The 20,743-nt window shown below is 40.8% G+C and overlaps 1 protein-coding gene across 5 annotated transcripts in view; it reads right to left on the reverse strand.

Moving 5' to 3' along the window:
• The window catches only part of LOC136886644 (sorting nexin-24), a 73,972-nt gene extending 55,787 nt beyond the window's left edge, over positions 1–18,185 (reverse strand). Inside the window, exons 1-2 of one of the 5 annotated variants that reach the window (XM_067159455.1) lie at positions 18,095–18,160; positions 639–714 (exon numbers count right to left, since the gene is read on the reverse strand). Coding sequence is in view for 1 of the 5 variants with exons in the window: in XM_067159482.1 (XP_067015583.1) it covers positions 17,874–17,951 (78 nt within the window). In the remaining 4 variants the exon portion in view is untranslated. The other 4 variants (XM_067159449.1, XM_067159462.1, XM_067159468.1 and 1 more) reach the window with 4 other exon arrangements.
• Positions 18,186–20,743: the final 2,558 nt, after the last annotated feature.

The raw sequence follows: 20,743 nt of genomic DNA on the forward strand, positions 1-20,743 counted from the left end.
GTTACTAGTTTTACATCCCACTACCTAGTTTTTGGAGATGCTGAGTCAAAAATTTGTCCTACAGGAGTTCTTTAATGTGCTGGTAAATCTACTGACGTGAAGTTGAAGTATTTGAACACCTTCAAGTAACAGTACAACCAGACTGAGCCAGAATCCAACCTGCCAACTTGGACTCCGAAGGGAATCCAAACCACCCAACCCAGCACCCAAAAAGTTACCTGTAAAGATGAGTGAAATCTAATACTGATTAATAGTGTTAAACCAAGTTCGGAAAAATGGAACTAGGCTATTTGAAATGGACAGTAAAATATTTCTAATACCTACAAGCTACTGGTAAATTATTTGAAATCAACGCTAATTCACACAAACTTTTCCTGCATCAAATTTGTAAACTGGTGTTTTAAACTAATTAGGAGATGCTAAACAGTGGAAAATTCAGATACTATAATTTTACAGTTCTGAGTAAATTAATCAGAACAAAGTTCCTTATTTTATAATTTTCTCTACGGTTGGTAATAGTACGCTACACAATCATTATTAGATTCTACACTTTCTATGGATTGCCCCATGTTATTATCTTTTACGTTAAAAGTGCAATTATTTGTATGTGTTTTACTTTTGAGAAATGTTGAGGTTACCTTGTGAGATATGTTACATCTTTCTTCAATTGACACAACACTCAGGAAGTGATTGCAGCATTATCACAGAATACTTCTATGACACAAAGAGAGATAGTTACTACATTTTGTGTTGGTGTAGACACTGTAAATCAAATTATTCACTGGCACAAACACACTGGCTCAATTTCACCCAAGAAAAGGGGAAACTGTGGCACAAAAAGGAAAACCACGTCAACTGATGACTGCATTTTTTGTTAACAATCTGCTTTACGTTGCACCAACACAAATAAGTCTTATACGATGGGATGAGGAAGAGCTAGGAGTGGGAAGGAAGCGACCGTGACCTTAATTAAGGTACAGCCCCATTTGCCTGGTAGGACCAATGACCTTCGATGTTAGGCCCCTTAAAACAACAAGCATCATCATCATTTGCCCAGTGTAGACAACAAAAGAACATCTTCAGGGCTGTCGACAGTGGGATTCGAACCAATTATCTCCCAATGCAAGCTACCGATGATCACTTTCTCCTAAGATGCAAACTAAATGCTATACTCACAACTGTGGACTTAACTGGTAAACTGGACAATAGAGGATTAAATCTGCATGTGCCTAATGTTCATTGTAGACTTCTAACAGGTGAAAGGAAAGTCCATTACACCTCAACAGAAACACCTTCAGCACATTTAAAACAGGCTGCAAAACACCCTGTTGGGGAGGTTTCACGTTTGAAGGTCCGGGGCCCCTAATGCTAGTCAATGACATGGTGAAATGGTGAACAGCAATTTGAGGAACCACTGAAAAAGCAGGGAGTTTTGGAATTTAGATTTGGATAACGATAAATTCAAATTTGTGGTTAATTCTTCTTCTTCTTTTTTTTTTTTTTTTTCTGAACCTTACTTCCAGTTCTATGTACTATGATCCCATCAAATGGCTTACATCTATATGATTGCCTGGAAAGTTGTCAACATTTTGAATCCAGTCAAACAGTTTGATAAAACACGAAGCATGGTGTAAATTTTGTGATGTAACATGTCAGCATGCCTCAGCTAAGTTTGGTCATGATCAGTAGAAGCTATGTTTTCTTAATGATATTTGAAAATAGAAGAGCAAAAGTTGGTTTAGGCATGTGAGGCTAACCTTTTTTTTTGAAAGGGAAGCACTACAAAAGCATATAAAACGTGTGTAAGAGCAAGCAGTCATTCAATCAACATATGAGGTGGTTGAAGAAGGTTTTGGTTTTGTGCGCTCTCTCTCTCTCTAGTCAATCAATGAAAATAATTTAGTGTCTTCTACAGTGTCAAAATGAATTTGGACAACTTCTTCACCTTCAACCGTGGTCTTAAGTGTGCTACAGAAAGGAAAAGGTTGGGAAAATTTACTCCAGTGAATGTAACTCCATCTCAACCAATTCTCAAAAGACAGTAAAAATAAAACTACAAGATTGACATATGTAGCAGAGTATCACAGAAGAGACTACTGTTACAAGCATTTCACAAGGCAGTATGCAGGGGGCCTAATTAAATGTATACACTGTTTGTTCATTAAAATTTTAGGAACAAATTGAAATAAAATTCTCATTTTGAGGGAAAGTGTACCTTAATGTAGGTGTTCGAAGTCACCACCATCAGCATCCAAACTCTGTGGACACCGCAAACTGCTCCTTCAATTCACAGCAGTTTGTGTTTAAACTTCCAGTGACTGTACAGGCCAATTCTTGCATAGTACATACGTCCACACATCGCGCAGCTGAGGGACGGGGGGAGATCTTGGCTGGGTTTATCGAAGTTTGTGTTCCTGTCACTTAATATCTTCATGTCTGTGGAGTTCTTGTCCGAAGTGTTGAAATGAGGCACAGACAATTTGCCGCCAAGGTAAACGGTCCTTGGCAAGTGATTCCCATGTTTGTGTGTTTATTTCTGCCATCTTTAAGGTTTGTTTCAGTTGGTCTTTGAAATGTCTCAGGGCACCCCTTAGGGTACGAACATGCCGAGTGCATCACTCCTCACTCAGTGCTCATAGCAGTGCTCTTCACTCATCACTCATCATTCAATGGCCCACGTACCGGGTAGGAGACCCTCGCTCTTTCTTCATTAATGAAGAAAAGTTTTCCATCCAGTTATGATTGTGCAGCATTCACGAGAAGATAGGGTTGTGTTCTTTATATGTAATTTTGTTTCGTGAAAATGTTCATACTCCTCTGTATACACAATAGTACTGGGCGAGTTGACCGTGCGGTTAGGAGCGCGCAGCTGTGAGCTTGCATCCGGGAGATAGGGGGTTCGAATCCCACTGTCGGCAGCCCTGAAGATGTTTTTCCGTGGTTTCCCATTTTCACAACAGGCAAATGCTGGGGCTGTACCTTAATTAAGGCCACGGACGCTTCCTTCCCATTCCTAGGCCTATCCTATCCCATCGTCGCCATAAGACCTAACTGTGTCGGTGCGACGTAAAGCAAAATAGCATACATAATAGTTAAGTATAGTAGCAGAAGTGATGATGAACTTATGATAGCACGCAAACTGTACTTGATTTCAAGTTCTGACAGAAGATACAGCGCACATCCAATTAATTAGAGAAGGCAGAGATTGGGTGAATTCCATCATTTATACCAAAAAGTGAAGAAAGACCCACAGAAATGTTATGACTATTGAAGAATGTCAATGCAGACATTTCAGTATACGACTCCTTGGCTGAATGGCAAACGTTGATCCCTTCCGTTCAGTGAATCCCGGGTTCGATTCCTGGCCGGGTCGGAGATTTTATTGGCGACATTAATTCTTCTGGCTCGGGGATTGGTTATTTGCGTTTGTTCCAACACTCTCCTCTTCATACTCAGACAACACACCATACTAAAAGCTACCACCGAAACACGCAATAGTAATTATATCCTTCCACATAAGGTTGACGTCAGGAAAGGCATCCATCCGTAAAACGGCGTCAGTCAACATGTGTGATACGGTTCGCATCCGCGGCCCCACAAGGTGTGGCAAAAGGCGGTAGAAAAAGAAGAAGAAGAAGAATGCAGATATTTCAATATTTGCTGAAAGGAATTGAAGGCAATATGAAACCACGGAAGTACAGCAGCTATCATGTCAGTCATATTTGCATTGAAGAAGAACTGGTCATTACAATAACGTAACAGTAGTAATATAATATTATTCTCCACTTCAATAAAGCAATCTGTACTTCATCGAAAGATTAAATTTACTGAGTATAAAGATAATATTCAACATGGATATTTTACCTTCAGTGAACGCAGGCCGATAATATTACGAGTAGGCGGCCGTGGCCTTGAGCCAACCAATCACAGAGCAGCGCTCAAGAAGCACATCGCTCCAAAATCAAACCGATTTGATTCTTGAGGGAGGAACGGAGAGAAGAGGGATGAGTGAAGTGAACGCTACTATTGAAATGTATGGGTTTGTTTTGCATCTCTCAGCTTCCTGTGTGACACAGGAGTGATGAGCGCTGAGCGAGGAGTAATCCACTCGGCATGTTCGTACCCTTAGTCTTGAACTGGAGCTAAGTTCACCATACAAGATCTGGCGCAATAGTCTGGTGTCATTCATACGGTGCACATGTCCTGCCCATCTGAGGCGATGGCCAACAACCAATGCTTCTACACTCTTAGCACAGGCTTTCTCGAGAACATTAGAGACGTAGTTTTCCTACCTGATGTTGATGATGGAGCGTAATTTTTGCTGGTGAAAGTGCTCCAGCTTTTTGATGTCACGGCAGTATAAGGTCCATGTTTTGCAGCCAGAGAGAAGTGTAGAGATGACTACAGCCTGGTACACCATTAGTTTTGTGTAAATTGTAAGGTTGTTATTCCTGAAGACTCTGTGTGACAGTCGGCCAAAGGCCACGTGGACAGCACAAAGCTTGTTTTCCACATCATGCTCGAAGTACAGCTCTTTGACAAGATACTCCCTATGTAAGTGAAGTGATCTACTTGTTCTAGTTTGGTGTTTGAGATGGTAATGTTAAACCCTGGTATGTTAGTCCCTGGTGCAGGCTGAGCAAGTACCTTGGATTTTTTTGGCATTGATGGTGAGGCCCAAAAGGTCATTTGCATTCTTGAAACTGTTGCTGTTCCTCAGGTGTAAGAGCCAGTGATGTGGTATAATCAGCATACTGCATTTCAGTTACTCTAGTGATGGTGATTATTGTTTTAAGAAGAAGTACAACACTAACACTAATCAGAGAGGAAAAAATGGAATAGGTCCGACACTTTGAAAAATGAAGATATCGGCCAAAGGAAGACAAGGGTCACGAAGGGCATAAAAATGAAAGACTCCCTAGGCCTCCATACGTTATACCGTTGGGGTCTGAAAAGAACAAGAGTTGACCAAGGGAGGTCAGATAGGATAGATGAGGAGCCTGGCACAAGTAAGTGGAAGCAATGCCAGGACTCAGCTGACGGTCCCATCGTCGCCAACCCCCTTTTAGTCGCCTCTTATGACAGGCAGGGGATACCGTGGGTGTTATTCTACCGCCCGCACCCACAGAGGGTCAGTTACTCTAGTAACACTGGTATGTCTTTGCGAGTGAAGTCTGGCCAAGTTAAAGAGGCCACCATCAAAGCGGTATTTAATCTCTACACCAAAGCTGTCTGTTGTTTCATAAAGCACGGCCGCCAGATACAAGGCAAACAAAGTTGGAGCAAGTACGCAACCCTGCTTCAATCCACGTGTGATTGGGAATGGTTTCGAGAAGGTGTTTTGATGGAGAATCTGTCCATTCATACCATTGTAAAGTGCTTGCACCAGGCCCACAAAATGCTCAGGACAGCCAAAGCGTCTCAGAACTGCCCACATAGCTAGTCTTGGAACACTATTGAAGGCCTTTTCCAGGTCATAAAACATAAAAGAGAGAGGCTTCTGTTGTTCTCTGCATTTCTCTTGCAATTGCCTTGCACAAAAGATCATGTCAACAGTACCTCTGGAGGCTCAGAAACCACATTGAGACTCTGGTAGAGTCTTCTCAGAGATGACTTGCAGGCAGCTAAGCAGGATCCTTGCGAGAAGTTTACCTACAATGTATAGCAGAGAAATGCCATGATAGTTGCCACATATACTACGGTCACCTTTCTTGAAAATAGGAATGATATTGGCATTTTTGAGATCGCAGGATACTTTCTGGGTTTCCCAAATTGAGAGGATGAGGGTAAAGAGCCTTGTTTTCAGGGATAAACCTCCACCTTGAATTAGTTCCAGAGGGATGTTGTCTGGTCCAGGTGCTTTCCTAGGTTTCAGCCTATCAAGTGCCACACAGAATTCCTGATGAGTTGATGGCATCACCATCCATGGTTGAGGGGGGAGTTGTGGCACATCCTGTAGAAAGTCATCGGCAGCAGTGGAGAGTGGAGAAGTGTTCCTTCCAGCGCTCCAGGATGTCTCTACCATCGGTAAGTGTGTTAGCACCATCAACAGTTTTCAGAGTTCCAATTGAAGAGCGGAACCGTAGACATTTTTTATTCCCACGTAGAAGTCCGCAGGTCTCTGGCATCAGATAGTCTTTGGAGCTCTAAAGGCTTCTCCTGCCACCAATTGTTCTTCATTTCTCTTATTTGAGTCTGACATTTCTGTTTCAGATCTTGAAACACAGCTTTCTTCACACTGGATGATGGATCTTAAAGAAGGGATAGGTGGGCTTCCTGTTTGGCATTGGCAAGGCTCAGAATTTCTTCATTGTTGTCCTTGAACCAGTTTTGCCTCTTTCTTTTCTCATAGCCGAGGATTTCCTCAGCTGACTCAATGATAGCCCTTTGGAGTGTTGACCATTCTTGCTCCATGTCATTTGTGCATACTGGAATGTTTGCCAACAGGTTCATGATCGTCTGACGATGTGGATTTATCTGCAGGCTTTGAAAGGGCAAACTTGCATGATATTTGAATCGACAGATCAAAAGTTTGTTATCTGTCCAACAATCATCAATACTCCTCGCAGTCTTAGTGATGAGAACATCTTTCTTGTCACACTGTCGGGTGATGACGAAGTCGAGGATGTGCCAGTGCTCAGATCGTGGGTACATCCATGTGGTCTTGTAATGGTTAGGTAGGCGAAACTGAGCGTTAGTGATGAACAGCTCATGTTCTGCACAGAGGCTGAGAAGTAGCAGACCATTGACATTGCAATTACCAATACCATGTTTGCCCATTACACTTCCTCACAACCAATTATCCCTTCCCACTCTGGCATTGACATCTCCAAGCAATAGCAGTTTGTCTGATGGTGCTATCTTGGCGAAGATGGAGTTCAGCTGGTGATAGAAATGGTTCTTAGTTTCTCCATCAGCTTTCAGGGTGGGGGCATATGCAGAGATGAGTGTGATGAACCTATCTCTGGACAGTGGTATAAGGAGTGACACGAGCCTTTCACTGAATGCAATGGGTGTGAGCTGATGATCATTTACCAGTTTTGTCTTAACTGTGAATCCAACCCCACGAATATGGTTCTCTCCATCCTCCTTCCCTTTCCAAAAGATGGCATAGCTCAATCCCGACTCAACTCAACGATCTTCCCTTTAACTGATAGTCTACAGTAGTTTCGCTCAGTGCAGCGACGTCTATGTTTAGTCTAGCAACCTCATGGGTGACGAGAGCTGTTCTTCTCTCCGGTCGGTCACTGTTTTTTTTTTTTTTTGCTAGGGGCTTTACGTCGCACCGACACAGATAGGTCTTATGGCGACGACGATGGGATGAGAAAGGCCTAGGAATTGGAAGGAAGCGGCCGTGGCCTTAATTAAGGTACAGCCCCAGCATTTGCCTGGTGTGAAAATGGGAAACCACGGAAAACCATCTTCAGGGCTGCCGATAGTGGGATTCGAACCTACCATCTCCCGGATGCAAGTTCACAGCCGCGCACCTCTACACACACGGCCAACTCGCCCAGTCAGTCACTGTTGTCATTATCAAGACATGCCAGGATCCAATTATAAATTTACATTCATCTGCCATATTTCGACCGCATGTGGGGTTACCCACTGGGTACGGCTGCCCAGCCAACCAAAAGGGTGACTTCCAATGTTTAGCCCACATTTTCTAGGGCCCTTCTCCATTTGGGGCGGGCAGCAGTGGTCCTAAATAGGCCCAGACATAGACGCAGGACCAAATTCTTGAGTAGCCACTAGGTCTCATGAAGACAACCATCACACATCTGCCCCCAACGTGCAGGACCGGACTAGAGGCTCCCAGTTTACCCTAAAGCTGCCTCCACCATCCTTGCCCCATCGTCGTTGGACTTGATCGAAGTGAAGAAAGTAGCAGGAAAAGTGCCACTGGCGTGGATTTGGTTTCAGGAGGATCCCAACTTGCCAGGAAGTGACCCTCACACTATGGTCTCGGTGCCAAACCCTGTGGGACATGTGAGATGAGACGTGCAGGGTTAGGCACCAAGATTGCAACAGACTGCTGCAGACTTCAGTTATGAATGAGTAGTGCCTTCACAGCTAGTCCGTCTGGCATGACCTCATCCGCCTCCACAACCGTTGGGAACCGCAGCGAGAGGTTCCTCCTCCGCTTGTTTGCCGTTGGGTCTTCAAGAGATGGATTCCAGTGTCATTTCCTCCACTCAAGGGAGCTCATCTGCCCGAAGCTGTTGGCCCCTTTAGGGAGTCAGATTATTTACTGCTGCCGGACACTGAGCGTTAGCAGTTTTACAGCTGGGTGCCAGACCAGCCAACCCTCCTCCCTTCTCATTCTGGACTTGGGACAGGACAATGGCAGAGTTAGTGCCTCTAGTACAGCTGGCTTTACCCAATAATATTCTTTAGAGTCCACTATAGATATACTTCGAGAGCTGTTTGACCTAGGGGACCATGCTGGACACTTGATAGCACAACTTCAACCAGTCCATCATCCTGTTTCATCCAGATACGCCCAGCCGTCTTCATGGTAGTGGGATGGGGCACTATCTTGTTGTAGAAAAAAGCCTCTCATCCACATACAGCTCTCTGATGGCAAGTAAAACTGATGTCTGAAGCTTCTCAAGATACGATGCACAAGAATTTGTGCCTTCAAAGAACATCGGCCCTATCAAACAAATAGACAACAGACATCGCATCAAAACCTGAAAATTTGACAGCTTTGTCTACATGGATGTGTGGATTTTCTGGAACCCAATATACACAATTGTGGTGGTTTACAGTATCATTCAGTGTGAACTGTACTTCATCAGATCAGACACTTTAATCTGCACATTCCCCATCCTCGCACACCATATTTTCAAACTAATAATAAAACTACAAGTACAGTTCCAGAAAAATCGTTGCTGTCTACGGAAAATTACTGGTAAACCTGCCTGCCTATTAAATGACCATTAAAGAACTCCTACATAATTTACAAAACAATTTTTGGTTGCTAGTTGTTTACGTCGCACTGACACAGATAGGTCTTATGGCGACGATGGGACATGGAAGGGTTAGGAGTGGGAAGGAAGCGGCCGTGGCCTTAATTAAGGTACAGCCCCAGCATTTGCCTGGTGTGAAAATGGAAAACCACAGAAAACCATTTTCAGGACTGACGACAGTGGGGTTCGAACCTACTATCTCCCGAATACTGGCTGCACTTAAGCAACTGCAGCTATCGAGCTCAGTACAAAGCAATTAAAATATGATAATAATCTTAATAACAGTAATAATATTAAAATTATAATTCAGAATATTGTTTACCACCACCGGTGCATGACATAATAGAAAATTAACTGACATACTAGTCAGCTGAACTCACACCGCCAGAGCATTACACCACTTTGCAGGAAACACTGTTGGAACACTTTATTAAGTTCCAAATTTCAAGTAATAAGGATTTAAACAGAATTTAAACACAAATGTTCATACACTTTACAATATTTTTGAGTACAATTTGATAGAATCTGATGATGTTCTACCAAGAATGAAACATGTCATTCTATTTTTTTTTTCTTTTCAAGTAGTTCATAAATTGTATATTTATTCATAAATTAGTTTCAAGAGACTGAAGAGCCTAACAGTTAGAATAAAAATTGTATAATTTTTCTGGGCCCCTCAATATATGCTCGGCAGCACCAAAACTTCATTCACTTCCACCAGAAGAACTGGAAATGTAAAATATAGTCCAATGAATTAATGAACGTAGATTTTCGTGGCTCAATGTATTAACATGAAGAAATAAATGTGTAACTGGATTAAAGCCACAATATATATTTATTTAATAAAGCCGAGCTTTCCGCCAAATTGCATTGGCCTTCATCAGGGCATGTGAAGTTCTGCCTCCGACAGTGAGCAAAGATTTTCTTCAAAGGAACGTGGAAGTCATGACTGAACTATCCACGGCCTACCCCACTAACTGAACTCGAGGATCGTCGCGCTGTGCTGTGGTGGTTGGGAGGGAAAGTTACCGATTCATCGCCCTCTGCCGACAGTTTCTTGAGTGCATCCCACTGTGCCATGGTGGTGTTATGCACGTATTTCTGCGGTACAGGTCTCAATGTATTTGATAACTTGAAGCCGTCTTCCCTATTGATGTTATGTGGGCGCAGCTCCATCTCTATGGCTTCTCTTACAAGTCAAGCATAAAAGTCTTTTACAAGCGCGATGACCTTCACCTGGTCAAAGAAGATTTCATGGTCTGTACTGTAGAAATGTTCTGCTATGGCAGACTAGCTTATAGCATTCTCCGTGGAGAATGAAAGAATGACATTCTTTACCAACCTGATGTGTTCTTTCACCCTGGTGCTAACAAGCCTTTTTGTCATGCAATATACGAGCAACCACAATCACATGGAACTTCATACACGCCTGGTATACAGACAACGCAAACCTATGACATTCCTCACAAAAGTGGACTAACGTGGTTTTTCTTTGACTGGTCGAAACAGGAATTCAAGCTTCCGGTCTGTGGTGAAAACTTAAGAATTCTTAAGAATGCGCCTATTCTGTCAGTTATAACGGCAGCCAATGTTAATGATGCTCTCACATAAAAAAATTAACCATACAAGTGACCGTATTCGTAACATCAGATAACTGAAGAAACAACTAACTGCAGAATGTGGTTTGGTGAATTATGCAAACTGGCAAAACAAAACATTACTCTTTTGATCTCAAATATGATGTACCAGGCCACTCTTGATAATGATGATGATGCTTGTTGTTTAAAGGGGCCTAACATCGAGGTCATCGGCCCCTAATGGTACGAAATAAGACGAAATGGAATGACATATTAAAAGTCCAAAAGCCTCCACTGACCAGAATTCAAAACATGAAGGCGAAGAATGAATGGATGGATATGAATTTAAAACAACCAGTGGATCATCCAAGTCATCGGCCTCTCATAATGGTACTTATCGTTAGGAAAGTAAACCATGGTATTTGTCACGTTGCGGTACTAATCAAAAGTAGCTTAGACTCGCGGCATTCCACACAGTATGGTACTACTCACAGGTAATGAAATTCACACAGGGAATACAGACCTATGGTGTTTCGCACACTGCGGCGCTATTTACAGGCAACCCAAACCTATACAGGCAACGCAAACCTATGACATTCCTCACAAAAGTGGACTAACCACAGGGACCCGCACTATCCCAGGGTGTTCATCACATAGTGGGTAGCCTACTAAGCATAGGCAAGGCCGAACCATGGTGTTGCTCATATAGGGGTGCGAATCACAGGTACTGTAGAAGCCGCCAATGTACTCTGTTGCTACTAATCACAAAACCTATTTAGTACCTAACATAGTGGTACTACACGCAAGTAAAAGCAACCCATGGTGTTCCCCACATGGTGGTATTAAGCACAAGTAGTCTCATGGTTCTAATTTGATCATCCCTTGGTTGCCCCTTTTAGTCGCATCTTACATCAGGCAGGGGATACCGTGGATGCATTCTTCGTATGCGTCCCCCACCCACAGGGGCTTGTGTGTCCGCGAGAGGTATTTTATTTCCCTCAAGTCCACCAGCAAGCCAGTTAGGACTCCCCTATCCACCGCCTGGAACGTGCCACGTAGGAGTATCACCTCTTCCCCTGCTACGCCAGCGTTGTATGTTCGTGGCAAGCCACTCTTATCTCCGACCATGCTATGAGCATCATCTGTTGCCATCGATAACATGCTTTTCCCATTTTGTATAATACACCGACAAAATGGTGCAGAGTGCCCAATATATGTCTTCCACCCAACTATTCATCCACAGCCAGAGTGTACACAGAAGCATCACTTATTTCCTGCTTGAATTTGGTATGAAATAACAATTCCACCTTGTGCACAATTGTAGCAGCTGACAGCGGTATACTTTTCATGGCCTGAATTACTTTTGCATCACTTGAAAATAATGGGTGGTTTCAACAGCACACTCTTTTACACTTTCAGAGGTGATAATTGATTTCTCTCTCTCATTCTGTTCTGTGGTAACTCATCAAATGCACTGCTGACCAGCCCCTATCATGCTGTCAACTGTTTAACCTTCTGGTTTCTTTTATCACTGCCAGGTGGAAATAGACATGTTTACAGTTGAAATGCTGTTTTAACTTCCTTGATTGCATATAAACATGTTGCTTTTGTACCTGTACATTCAGGCAAAACAAAGAAGTGCAGTTCCCATTCAGGTTTCAATATACACCTTTCAGAGTCCACATTTAAACAACACATTATTTTTGCTCAGGAAACCTTTTCACTCTCATATCTTCAAAATACAGTACTGCCATTTATGAAGCAAAGTCATACATTACTCTCTAAAATAATTTAACTGTTTTAATTGTAATTTTTACCTTTCATTTATTTATTTCTTTACATTGAACAAATCATGCAGGTCTGGGAAAAAAGACATCAGGATCCGGTTCTGGACAGGGGCCTGCCATTTGAAGACCCCTGGTCTGGAGGCAAGTGAAGGAAGTCTGGGGGGATATAAGCTTGCCAGGATACAGCCACGAAGTGGCTTACAGGCTTCTAGTACCCCTGTGACAGTACTGGCTAGTGACAAGACCACTGATATGGTTACTTTTGAAATCGGTGAATTTCACTCCTTCTGTACTTAATATATTCATATTACGGATACATCCGGCACATGCCATGACACTTTCAAACTTAGCACTTGTTATTTTCACAACATGTAAAAGTCTTCTGGCCATACATGATGCAAGCTTTATCAGGGAAAATAGCACAATGCTCCAGTCAGCAGAAAATGGTCACATTTCCCATATTGACAATATGTCTCAGTTTTAATTATGACCAGGTGAATAGAAATAAACTAAAATATTTATACCGCAAAAGATGATTCTTTCCCTTCTTTCTTCTTCTTTCCGATGAGGCCTGCTAAGGACCACGTGCCCATTTCAATTCAATTTTTCATACTGTGTTGTTTTCTCTTCCGTTCCTTCCAACATTCTTTCATAATGCTGTTTCTTTATGTCCTCGGACCACTTCGCACCTTCTTTTTTCAATCTTTTATTTAGTAACTAGCTGATGTACCCGTGCTTCTCTATGGGATTCTCAGAGAGACTGTCTTTGTAGTTTTCTAACTGAAGTCAACATAGGTCATTACAAAAACGCCAGTTGGAATGCAGCGATTAAAAGCAATGTTATCATATAAAATACTCGATCAAATGAAAAACCACACATTTTCTCACTTTTAACAAACAATACTACGGTGCCGATCTGACAGCCCGAAGTCCCAGTGCTGGAATAACCAGGCCGCAGATAGCCGTGAACACTCCTCTGCCATTATTTATGTAAGTGTGCACACCGCTCATTCCAATCAGTGCCACAGAGTAGGGATTGAATAGCTCGAATGCTATGATGAACCAGTGTGTTACGTATAAGTAGCATCAGAAAATTTACGAGCCAGAGGAATGGCATGCTAAAGAAGGAAGTTATCTAACTCCCCACCTACATCCCACCAATATTCAGGTAGGCTGTTATACACAGTACGACCGGGCGAGTTGGCCATGTGGTTACAGGCACGCAGCTGTGAGCTTGTATACGGGAGATAGTGGGTTCGAACAACACTGTCGGCAGTCCTAAACATGGATTTCCGTGGTTTCCCATCTTCACATCAGGCAAATGCAGGGGCTGTACCTTAATTAAGGCCACGGCTGCTTCCTTCCCACTCCTAGCCTTTTCCTATCCCATCGTCGCAATAAGACCTATCTGTGTCGTGCGATGTAAAGCAAATTTAAAAAAAAATATGTGGTACACAACAGTAATCCCATCTATCGGAGATGAGTGGCAACAGAAGAGACAAATCACATCACAACAAACAATGGTAAATGTAATGTTATTGTTGATCAGTTTTATGGGCTTTTTGTATTATAGGCCTTCACATTAAGTTTTCTTTCGACTCTCTTAGGGCGTCTTATAAAATTATTTACAGCGTAGACTGTTGTTTCTTATTCCCCGACTTTGCATACTGATTTTAATTAAATTCTGTTTGCCCATTTTCTCGTGACTCAGCGCTGATATGGACTTAAGCAAAAAAATCCAAATTCATGAATATATCTGTTATCATAGCTGGTATGGTATTAAGTTATAAGACATAAATGATTGAAAATTTAATACTATATGACTTTAGTTATGTAGGATTTATCGACAGGACCACTAATAACAAATATTTAAAAATTACATTTTAGGCCTTCCCCTAAACTACTATTTCACCCAAAGTGAATAAAATTATTTATAGCCCAGATTGTAGCGACTTATTCCCCGACTTTGCATACCAATTTTCATTAACATAGGGCCACTAAAAACATAAATATTTGAAAATTAAATTTTAGGCCTTCCCTTAAACTATCATTTCTCTTGGCATGAATAAAATTATTTATGGCCTAGAATGTAGCAACTTATTCCCTGACTTTGCACACCGATTTTCATTAAATTCTCTTTAGCCATTTTCTAGTGATGCATGTACGTACATACAGACAGAAATTAACAGAAAATTAAAAAGTGCTTGTTACTGTGGACACGACCGATACAGAAATGCAACCGTTTTTAAATTCTGAGCAATGTACAGACAAAACTCTTATTTTATATATATAGATTTAATTTCTCTACCTACTTTTCTTATATAATGAGAGAAAACCCTACTCTGCAGTGTTCTCCCCATAAATTTTCGTCAGCCGGGTGGCAGGAATGAGTAGCTGGGCGTGGAATACTACTTAAAAAATGAATATGATAAATTTCAATTTATTCCCCTTAGGACATTAACAATGATATCAGACAGGTAAACATTAACTGCAAAATTGAAATATTTTAGTTTTATTATCACGAGCAAGACATAACAGAGTAGTTTGAACTTCTAGTGTTCTACTTACCATTCGGTTGCCGTGCAGTGCCATACGGGTTTGCGACATCATGCGGACAATAATGAAGATTTATCATTAAAATAAACAGCTTTATAGTATTTACATTTTAATTTTGAGCATGCAATGACTTGAATATGTGTCAATATTATATAATATGCACATATACAGGGTTATTCACCTAGGATGTTACACGGAAATAATGCCTAAACGATTAAAGATATCTGTATTCTGTTTTTAATATTCTTAAATGATACCCAGGGGCTTGTAAAATAATGTGCTACGTATTCTTATGGAGTGATTAATATCTGAGATATTGATACTAACTCCATATTTTTAAATGGAATGGCACAAATTCATACAGCTGGCCTAAAAGTTCAACTGCGTACAAGTTCAAATATGCAAGTATTTTCAAAATCGGACGGTTACTTTTTGAGATTTCAATGATAAACGCAATTGGACTTTTGTGTGCTGCATCAGACAGCATGAAGTCGGGCAAGGACATACTGATGCGCAAGCAGTTTCCTGGGTGTGATTCCAGCCACAAGCATGTAAGCATATCGTACACATGTGATGGGTTTGCAAAGTGGTTTTTTTTTTTTGCTTTACGTCGCACCGACACAGATAGGTCTTATGGCGACGATGGGATAGGAAAGGGCTAGGAGTTGGAGGGAAGCGGCCGTGGACTTCATTAAGGTACAGCCCCAGCATTTGCCTGGTGTGAAAATGGGAAACCACGGAAAACCAACCATCTTCAGGGCTGCCGACAGTGGGGTTCGAACACACTATCTCCCAAATACTCGATACTGGCCGCACTTAAGCGACTGCAGCTATCGAGCTCAGGGTTTGCAAAGTGTGTATGACTGGCGAACTCATGACAGGACAGGGACGGTTGGAGTTTTTAAAAGGAATAAAATAATTACTTTGACTTCAAAGGAGGATAACGAAAGCTATAATTGTCACTGGTTTGAGTGTACAGTACCTACTACTGTATGAATTGAGAAATAAACATAACACAGGATACAGTACATGTCTGGTATCCGTTCTGTGGCTGGAATCAATGCCTGGAAACGGCGTGCTTGCTAATACATCCTTGGCCGACCTCATGCTGTCTGATGCGGCACTCAAAAGCCCAAATGAGTTTTTTTATTGACATCTGAAAGTAACAGTCCAATTTTGAAAATACTTACATATTTGAACTTGTACGTAGTTGAACTTTTAGCCCAGCTGTATGTATTTGTGCCGTTCCATTTAAAAATATGGAGTTAATGTCAATATCTCGGTTATTAATCCCCCCGTGGGAATAAGTAGTATATTATTTTACAATCCTCTGGGTTTACAAATATGAAAACAGAATACCGATATCTTTAATGGTTTAGACGTTATTTCCGAGTAACATCCTAGGTGAATAACCCTGTATAGGTTATGTTAGCCGGGCGGACTGTAAAAACAGCAAGGTTAAGATATATACATAGGGTACAGTTTTGGGGGTTAAAGGGCTTTTTTCCCTGGTCCCATGATTTCTACATATTTCAAGAATTATATTTGCTGAGGTTGAAATTTGATACAATTCTAAGGGGTTATCAAGAATCACTGACATTCTGATGTCAAGTTCGAATATCTATGTTATATGCCAACACATTGTCCGAAACTCTAAGTATTTTTTGGAATAGTGACATTCATATTTAATTTAATGGCATTCTTCTTTAATTTTAATTTTAGTAGTATTTATTCTGTACAGTCACTATTAAGCAAGTTCTTCAACAGCTGAATATGACCTATTTACAGGTCGAAACCGGTACTGTCCTTTTTATGTAAATAATGTTGATACTATGTAAAATAAAGTATGGATTAGGTGGAGAACTCATCCTTCATACTTGTGTGCTTGAACTATCAATACGGGCTATGAAGCTAATAGATTATAGTAAACCATAGGCTATTTTGAAATGAGACAAACACAAATTTTGAAGGTTCAAACAGGCAGGGTAAAGATAATGTTTTAACAAGACATAAAATTGGCTGCTTGAAAACACAGAAGACATTCACTGTCCTGGACAGAACTTTTGAAAGAATATGGATTCAGTGAAAAACACACAGATCTGATTCTCAGCATTTGTCAAATGCCTGATGTAGGCCTAAAGGTATGTGTAATAATAAATAACCTACTGTAACCAACAATTAAATCTTTGTACCACACAATTCATGAGAAAATGTCCCGTCTCTTGAACTAGAATTTCCTGTAACTACGTAACAACAACTAACTAGTTAGAACTATTGCCCAACATTGGCATTACCCAGTAACTAGAATGAAATGGTTTTGGTTCTACTTATGCAATATGGTTATCATACAGAAACCAGGTCTTCAGAGCATAGTTTATATCCAGTGTAGCTCCGAAAGAACATTATGAACCATGTGAAAATTGACAACATTTTTCAAGAAATTTATCAGAAGAACATTACTGCCACCAGCTACATGGTTCACCCACATACAGTACTTTAATAATACTTTTAATGCAGCAAAATTAGGCATACAAAAGGTGCTTAAAATATTAATGTTCACTACCGCCCTTTACTGTATTCGTTCAAACTTCAAAGACTTTGTACAACACGATCACTGTACTTGTCAACATATATTTCGCATTTTCTTTGGCATAGTTTGCATACCCAACTTTTCATTCGGTTGATAGAGGTAGGTTTTTTCACAGAACTTACGGTGAAATCAGCGGACACCTGAGTACAAGCCTCATTCTAATAACGGATACATTTTGACAAATTTTCTCAACAGTGGAACTTGCTTCAGTATCGCACGAATCACCACTGTAGCGTAATGAAGAGTAGTTACTTTCTTGTTTTCTTCCCAATTTTAACAGATTTGTAACTGTATAAGATATGTTTCAAACATGACAGAATTTCCGTCACCCGCCCACAATGCAAAAGTATAATGGGTACGCTGAACATATTAAATCAAATTAAAGCACACTAACCACCAGCAGCAATAACGGCGAGAGATGCCAACGCAGCTTATTTCTTAACTGAGAAGTCAACTGCCACAGTAACATCATTCAATAACACATGACAAAACCATCAAAATCAAATTTCAAGACATTACTTGCTTCACCAAAACCACTCACAATTTATGTGTGGAATCGAAACACTGTCCTTTCCTAACTTATGTAATTGATTATTAATAGATATTCCATATTACCTTCCTATGTAAAGTAGATATAAAACGGATGTCAAAACATGTTTGTTTTATCAACACATGACATCTAACAGGGAGCAAAGAGAATAAGTAGACAAGGAGTTAACAAAAGCAAAAAAAAGTAGAAAACGACCAAAGAATAATATATAAATCTTGTCTTGTCTTGTCTTGTCTTGTCTTGCGGATATTTATTTGGGACTCAATAAATTATTTCCCAGTCACGAGTCCAATGAAATATTTCACTTATATTACAACACACGTTTACATCATTAATGACCGGTTTTAGCACGATTACACTTAGATAGGTGAACTGAAAGAAGCACTATTATATCGTGTATATGTAGGTTCATGAAAGTATTCAACTATCTGAACTGGTCGAATACACAGATAACTTATTAATTTTGGGCAATAGAAACGTGTTGCACTGTACAAGATTGGAGAGTAATAAAAACTCTTGGTGTGGGATCCACTCACCCGGAACATATAGAAATGCCACTTCACAAACATGTCGGAAAAAAAACTGAAAATCTAAATCGTAAATACAATTTGATGTGAGTATTATCAAGGGATTCGTTTAAGATAGCAATGATCATAGGCGAAGGTTGATACAACAAAACTGAAGGTCGTGTAGGGAAAGGTACGTGGACGTTAATTAATTTCTGCATTAAAATGGCCTGTTGGCGTGCATATTGGGGGCAATGGAAAAATAAATGGTCACTATCGCCCTGAGGTTCTCCACAGGAACAAGTTGGGTCGTTCGTAATATGAAATCGAGATAAATATACCGGGGTTAAGGCATGATTAAAACGTAGTCTGATGATGTTAGTAATGTGACGTCGTGTATACGTATCATTTGCAAACCACGGAAGTGTGGGAATACTCGGTTGAATTTGATAGTAATAGTGGCCTTTCGTACTAGCTGATAAACGCCATTTTGTGCACCAGGTGTGTTTAGCTTCATTTTTGATAGATGGAAAGAAGTCAGACAGCGGGATTTTGATTTGTAATAAGTTCGCGGTATCTGCACTGGCTTCTTTTGCTGCTATATCGGCCATATCGTTGCCTACGTGCCGGTTATGCCCTTTAATCCATATTAACGTTATAACAAAACAGGATGTTTCGAGTTGAAAAATAAGGTGTTTAACTTCGTAGACATATGTATTTTGACTATGGGCGAAGGATTGGAGAGCTTGTAATACACTTTGAGAATCGCTGAATATACATTATTTTTTTTTTGCATTACAACTGTTGGACATATAAGAGAGCTTGATATATGGCATATAATTCTGCTGTAAAGGTAGTTAAATTATTAGGCAACGGATATTTAAAGCTAGTTTGTGTTTCTGGATCATAAAATGCTGCTCCGACTCCAGTAGTCGATTTTGACCCATCGGTAAAAAGGTGAGGTTATTGAACTTTTACATTTCTTAAGAGCGTATAATTTGGGATGAGGTGAATACATTAGGGCCGAATTCATAGTCAGTACTTATATATAAGTGGAACCCTTAAGTAATAAGGGATCACTTATAGTAAGTATTCACTTGTATGAGTTTACATTTCATAGACAGCACTTATAGAGCACACTCATTGATACAGTAAGTATCACTGGAGATGTGGCAATGCTGTATATTATGCCAATGCTTCCTGGATCGTGTAGTTCTGGCTACCGAATAGTAGGATGATCTATTGCGCCCTGGTGGGGGTGTGATAAGCGTCATGCAATTATAATTAGTTATGGAGGAATATATATTTCATTTTCAGAAGCAAGAAGATCGTACTGTACATACAGTAAGAACAGGCCAGGCCGAGATGGCAGATTTCACCATACCACAGACTGTTGTCTCCATTGAGATTAACAAAAACAATGAACAGCCGAATTAGAATTCTCAGAAATCGTGACGAGGGGGAAAGAGAAAGGCTCGAGTTGTTGACCAGTTACGGAAGGTTTTCATAGCCCCGGGCCGAATAGGTAGTGACGAGAGCGCAGAGAGCCGGGTGAAAATGTCTGAGAAATGATGGTCGGGTATCTCCATGTAACTAGCGGGAGTTGAACGCGGGGTTGGCACTGGAAGAAAAAAATATGAGCCTTCCCGGTCATGTGGTTTAGGTGGACCAATGGAAAAATTCACTTGACCAAAGCAAGGCGACAACTTCGTATTGTAAAAAGCACTAGCGAGGCTAACTCCGAGGATTAAACTGATGGAAGGAAGTGCGTTATCAATTCGGAATAAGGTGGAATTTAGGAGCCTTACTATACCATAAAACTTATAAAAAGTTAATAATTGCGGGAGATTGCATGGTGTAATTCTGAGAATTCATGGACGCTATTCGTTGATTGGCTGAAGGCAAAGGAAGCCACAAAAGAGCGCGAAATCCCGAGCCGGGATACGGCAGCTAAATTCGCGAATATATCCATTACCAGCAAACGATAATAGTTGAGAATTGGTATAGAGCATTTGAGAACATAATTACATCATTGGATCATATATTAAAGCCACGGACCAAGCCGCAAAGTGTCGTATGAAGATATCGGGACTGCGCGTCCCAAGATGAACTCCGGTGAACTCGGAAGAGAGGGGATACAAGTATAAATATGAGGTCGTGGACAAGGACTGAAAACTACTTTTGACAAAGCGTTCGAGCTGTCACCAC

This window comes from Anabrus simplex, chromosome 1, assembly GCF_040414725.1.
Source record: "Anabrus simplex isolate iqAnaSimp1 chromosome 1, ASM4041472v1, whole genome shotgun sequence".
Lineage (NCBI taxonomy): Eukaryota > Metazoa > Arthropoda > Insecta > Orthoptera > Tettigoniidae > Anabrus > Anabrus simplex.